Source organism: Mustela nivalis (genome assembly GCF_964662115.1).
Source record: "Mustela nivalis genome assembly, chromosome: 12".
Classification (NCBI taxonomy): domain Eukaryota; kingdom Metazoa; phylum Chordata; class Mammalia; order Carnivora; family Mustelidae; genus Mustela; species Mustela nivalis.
The window spans coordinates 70,676,750-70,683,058 of NC_139031.1; the positions used below are offsets into that span (position 1 = coordinate 70,676,750).

Below are 6,309 nucleotides of genomic sequence, written 5' to 3' on the forward strand. Positions count from 1 at the left end.
TCCACTCCCCCTGCTTATATTTCTTCTCCATCAAATAAAAAACAAAACAAAACAAAAACTTCCAAAAAACATTAACGTTAACATCCTGGGACACTGGGATCACCTGAGCCAAAGGCAGATGCTTAACAAACTGAGCCACCCAGGTGCCCCAGTCCTTTAAATATTAAAAAAAATTAATTCTCTATCTTGTTGTGCCACAAGCTTTAAAAACTTCTCCCAGGTGAGGATTTTCATTCTTCCTATTTCATAAAAAAATAAAAAATATAATTAATATTCAAAAGTTCTAGAATAAAAATTTTAAGTCTGGTAAAAAGGATTTTGATGGCTCTTTTTCTTACTCTAACATCTCTGTAAAGTAAGTAGGGTCTGAAATTAATACCCTAGCTTTCATGTGATGCAATACCAATAAAGACACTCTATTATTTTGGGGGCCAGAATTCATAAGCTGTGTGGGAAAGGTCAGACCTTTCTATTTAATTTCAAATTGTTTGATTGGATACAGATCTGATTTAGCTGAGAGAAGACTTAGAGGAGTTTTTCAAATTAAGCCCTATTGAATATTACTTCTCCCTACCCAAAAGTATCATTTTGGAACCTCCAAAGGGAATTTGAGTAGAACACAAGGTAAATGGGAAAGATGCTACTGCTCAGCTATGTTGGGGACAGTGGCTTTAGGCTTATTTCAGGAGGCAGGAGCAGAAGAAAAAAAGGCACGTGACTTAGCCACCATTCTCCAAATTCTACTTGTTTCCCACAGCTTTTTTTGCACTGCTAAAATTTTACATTGGAATAATGTTAGATTTACAGAAAAATTTCATAGCTTATACAGAAAGTTCCTATATACCTCTCACCTGTTTTCCCCATGGCTAACGTCTTACATTATCAAGGTACATTTATCAAAACTAAAGAACCACCACCAATAAACTGCTTTTAACTAAACTCCAGATTTTATTAGAATTTCATTGGTTTTTATATTAATGTACTTTTTCTGTTCCAAGATCCAGGATCCCACATTGCATCTGGTCACCATGTCTCCTTTAGTCTGTGACAGCGTCTCAGTCTTTCCTTGTTTTTCATGACCTTGATGGTTTTAAAGAGTATTGGCCAAATATTTTGTAGGATATCCTTCAATTTGGATTTGTCTGTTTCTCTCATGATTAGATTGAAGATGTGAGTTTGGGGGAAGAATACTGCAGAGGTGAAGTTGCTACATCATACCAGCAAGTACATGGTATCAACATGGTTTTCATTTACCTTTTTTATATTATATACATTAGAGAAAGTTGAAGACATAGGGCTGCTGCTAGATAGGACATTTTTGTGTAAACTAGGAAAAGGTGAATCTCTGAAAGAACCAACTAGAAAAGTTCAAATCCTTTCTGAGCAGCAACAGCCAGGAACCAATCCACCTTCATGGGAAATATAAACCGGCCTTCACTCTCAGATTATGTGGAATCCTTACTCAGCAATTTCTAAACATGTGTTTATTGAAAACAATTAGACCCAATCTTCACAATCCTGAAAGGTGGTTATTATTATCCCCACTTTACTGATGAAGAAACTGACCTCAGAAAAGTCAATAACACACCGAAGTTCACTTGCTAGTAACAAGAGTGTGGATTTGATCTGTTTTGACCACCAGCACCTCTCCCTTCTCCTGGGAAATATAACCCATCCTTCCTTGGCAGGATGCTCCTTCCCCAGCATTAGACACATGGTACAATTGGTAACTGCCTTCTTCTACAACAAACTCCCTGGTCCCAGGCAGGCATGTTACGCTGAACACTCGAACCAAATGGGGCTAATCCCAGACCACACTCACTGGTCTAGGGAGGGGGAATATGAACAAGTCAGGCAAATGAAAGTCTTCCTCTGACAATTTACAGATTAAAAAGTGCAGGTTAAGAGGTGGCAGGGAGTCACTTTCTCTTTGGAAAATTGACAAGATGGAGCTGCCAATGACTATAGAAGAAGTCCTGAGGAGGAAGCTTAATAGGAGTGAATGAAGTTGATACGCAGAGAAAAGGAGAGAAAATGAAGGAGAAATATAGAGATGATGGTGATTCACTCATTTCTGAGGTCCCATGCATTTCTTCTGCTTCACTTAAGTGAGACAAATTATGTTTTTCTTATATATAAAATCTTGGTTTCTCACACTGCATCTAAAAACATTCGAGTTAGTATAAAGTCCACAGCTTTGTTTCTTTTCACTAAGTCCTGACAAATTTTCTTGGTGTGTTCAACATTAGCAGAAATAAATGGGTACTTAAATAAGGAGAAAACCTGGAAGACTTGTCTCCTATTCAAATTATTTAGCCTTCAATGAATTTCCTTAGATAAATCTGCCTTTTTATCTCATTCTGTTATCTTTACTTTGAGACTAGTTTCATTTATTCTATTATTTTTTTAAGATTTTATTTATTTGAGAGTAAGAAAGACAATACAAGAGCACAAGAGCAAGAGCGTAAGAGCAGGGAGAAACAGACTTCCCACTGAGCAGGGAAGCCAGATGTGGGGGCTCCATCCTAGGACGCTAGGACCATGACCTGAGCTGAAGGCAGATACTTAACTGACTGAGCCACACAGGTGCCCCTCAGTGAATCTATTTCTTATTTGGTGGTTCTCTAGCTCAGAGCACTTTTGGGGAAATTTGCATTTGTTCCTTGAGTTGTGTTTTATTCTAGGATACATTATTTCTTTTCTGCATGCTATCCAACTCCTTAATTTCATTATTTAGTTAGCTATGCAGTGTTTGCATAGTTGCTCTGTTGCCTATTTTCATCTTACTCATGTTTGGATTGCTGGGTTCAGAACTTGTACTGGTGCTGACAGGATGAAGGTGACACCTTGACCACCTTACAACCATCCCTGAGATGTTTTTCTGAGAGCCTACAGTTTTATGGTATTTTATATTCTATTTATTCAGTTGTTCTCAGCAAGAACAACTTGGGAAGAACTCAAGTGAGTCTATGACAGACTTGATTAGAATATCTGGGTTCTATACTCTCTTCTGAGATTTTTGTCATTTTCCTTTTCCAGGATTCTAGCTAATTGGAGGCATTACCCATGTCCATAAAATGAACTATAGATCTGCCCCTAAATGGAGTTTGCAGCCCAGGAACCGACCTTTCCATCAGAGACAGATCCATTGTTCTGTTTTTCTTTTTCTCTTATTTCTCCTCTGTAACCATTTCCTCTGTTATTCTTCAGGATGGTAAAGAATGGTAAAGAATAGGATACCCACTCAATGTGCATCTCTTTAGTTCCAGGAGAATTAATGAAAATTCTTGGAATTCAGTTATTCACTAGTTACTTCTAAAGGATAATGGTGGTATTTGGAGCATTGTCATGTTATAGTATTCTTTTCTGATGCAGAATCTTTCCTTTATTTTTTCCCTTGGCTGTCACTTGCTTTTTGACTATCCTCCTTCTGTTGTTTGGTTGCTCCTGGTGAAAGAACATCTCTACGTGTGAAAAAAAAAAAAAATATATATATATATATATATATATGTATGTATATATATTAGATATTGGGGGGAAGATTCCTAACCCAAAGTTCCAAGTGCAACTGTAACTTCATAGAAAATTTCTTACTGAGCTCTCAGATGTAAGTTAAAAGCTCTGGGGATCAAAGCAACCCCCTTTGTGGTAGGTCTCACTTGTGGGATCATTCAGAAAGTCCTGTGGCAAAGGTCTATCAATCAGAGTGCTAGGATGAGGTGGGGATCATAGTAGGGATTGGAATCACTTTCTCAGATTTGGAGCTGAAGGAATGATGTCTAAGAAACCATGTTCCTGTTCGATGGGAAGGTTGAATGCAAGCACAAAGGGCAAATGCCTTAGCTAGGAAGCAAACATTGGAGGGTGGGGGGGTCCAGGACTGGCTGAACCAGGCTTTCCTTCACAAAGGGACACTGTTTCCACAGAAACACTGAACAGGGTTGGTCAGCCTTAGAACTCAGCTAACTATAATCAGAACCTTCAGTCTTTGGAGACCAGATTATGTTACCTATAATTCTTGATTTGTTTTTGTCTTTGTTAACTCCTTTCTAGATCTTCATCAGCATTTTAATAAAGTCTTTAGAAAAATCCCAGTATGACTCCAATTTGCTAAGGAACAAAAGGAAGCATTTGTTTCTATGCTTGGCCTATGGTTTTAGGCACTGTTTGTGTGGAGAACATGGTGGAGATGGCACTAGAACACTGTTCCTCTTGGAGTATGTATGGGGATGACCAAGGGGTCAAAAGAGAGTAATCTATGGGAAAGATGAAACCAAAGGAAACAAGCTAGGCCTTTTGATACAGCCTCTCCCTACTCCTTATCCTCTCAAAGGGGAATCTTAATTCAGGACAAAGTGGAAACCTTTGGGTTTGATTTTAGCAAGGAAGACCAATTTCCTTACAGATATTAACATTTTTTCAGACTCTAGAAACCAGAGAGCAGTAATTCTTACAGTCTTCATACAAATCGCAATCTTGCCTTTACAGGGCATTTTCCCAATAATTCAAATCCTGTCCTAATTCTATCCATACAATTTCAATCTAGGATACTATAAAGCTTATTTCCAGGTTCAAGAATTCAACTCAGCATGAATTTTAACTTTCCAAAATTTCTTCAGCTGGGGAGGAAAACTAAGGGAAGTCTCCAGATCAAACCAATTTTTCCTTAAGATACAAATCAAGCAGTTTATTAATTAAAACCTTAAAACACTAGGACTAGCTATGATTATTGGGAAGAATCTAATTAGCTAATTTACAGCTTATTCCAAGCACAAATGCACTATATAGGTCATGCAAAAAGTGAGGGGGGATAGAAGCACATGCTTTTCCAAATTTTTAAACCGTTTTAACTCACTCTTCACATTTCTGATAAATTAATTCAAGTCCAATTAAACTGGATTTCACCAAACACATCAGGAGACGTTAAAAATATCTTCCCACTAATGCTAAACAGCAACTTTAGAGATGAAAATTTCAGCTCGCCAGAGTGGCACAACCAAAAGGAAATATGGTGGCAGTGGTGTGTATAGGGCATCAGCCTCTGGGCTTGGAATGACTTACCATCATCCAGAGACTTTGATCTCTGTTTTCCCCTCTGTCTGGAGACATGGGAAAAATGATCCTCAGAGAAGCTGATAAGCAGTTGAATGAAAAAGAGGGAGAGGAAAACTGGCAAGAATATTTGGCCCCATGCCCGCAGCCAGCACATTGTTCCTCCAGCCTGGGTTCTGCCAGTTCCAGGCCAGTTGGACGGCAGTGGGCAGCAGGTACGAGGTTGGACAGGCAGACCCCGACGGGACTATGACCCGACCAAATCACAGCACCTTCTGAGGCAGCCCCTTCTGAGCCCTGGACTCTAGCATAATTCACAGAACCTTAGAACTTATAGTGTTCCAGCCAGAACACAGAATGTTGGTAATGCAATCCCGGCCCGCCCCGCCCTCAGGTTTCCTAGAGCCCTGACCACTAGGTAAAGTTCGCCCACTGGGCTTGATAGATCCCTGCTACAGAACTGTGGTTTTTGTTTTGTTTTGTTTTGTTTTAAGATTTTATTTATTTATTTGACACACCGAGAGATATACAAGCAGGCAGAGAGGCAGGCAGAGAGAGAGGAAGGGAAGCGGGCTCCCTGCTGAGCAGAGCCCGATGTGGGGTTGGATCCCAGCACCCGGAGATTATGACCTGACCTGAAGGCAGAGGCTTAACCCACTGAGCCACCCAGGTGTCCCTGTCCAACATCATTCTTGAGCCTCCTCTACATCATTTTCCTCCAGCTTTCCCAAGTAGTGCACACTACAGAATTGTTTTTGGAGCGAGGCCTGAATTCTAATGTTCACCGTTCAATAGTATGGAAAGCAATTGTACCTTTCTGTGCTGTTTTCCTCAGATATAAATGAAGCTATTACCATCCACCCCATCCCAGGGGGTTTACTGTGCTATAGACAGTGAAACTGATGGCTCTGTAAATCCTTGATCTTTTCCTTGACTGGTTCATGGGCCTGTGGCAGGCTTTGATGTAGTTTCCCAAAGTATGGTGCATTTTAAGTGGTATGCAGATGGATATCGTTTACTTTCATAGTTGTTAATTTATTTATTAAAAGATTTATTTATTTTAGAGAAAGTGAAAGGGGGAGGAGGCAGAGGGGGAGGGAGAGAGAAACTTAAGCAGAATCTGAGCTGATTGTGGAGCAAGACATGGGTCTCCATCTCATCCTTGAGATCACTACTTGAGCAGAGACCTGAGCCCAAACCAACAGTGGGCAGCTTAACCAAATGCTATACTCAGTGCTCCTGTGAATTTATTTTTAA

At 39.7% G+C, this 6,309-nt stretch overlaps 1 protein-coding gene across 2 annotated transcripts in view; it reads right to left on the reverse strand.

Annotated features, from left to right (window-relative positions):
- PTTG1IP2 (PTTG1IP family member 2) overlaps window positions 1–5,354 on the reverse strand; it is a 32,235-nt gene extending 26,881 nt beyond the window's left edge. For both annotated transcript variants that reach the window (XM_082692304.1, XM_082692303.1), the window contains exon 1: window positions 5,062–5,354. In XM_082692304.1, the coding sequence (XP_082548430.1) occupies window positions 5,062–5,209 (148 nt within the window). In that variant the 5' untranslated portion in view covers window positions 5,210–5,354. The remainder of the gene's footprint in view (window positions 1–5,061) is intronic.
- Between the last annotated feature and the right edge of the window lie 955 nt (window positions 5,355–6,309).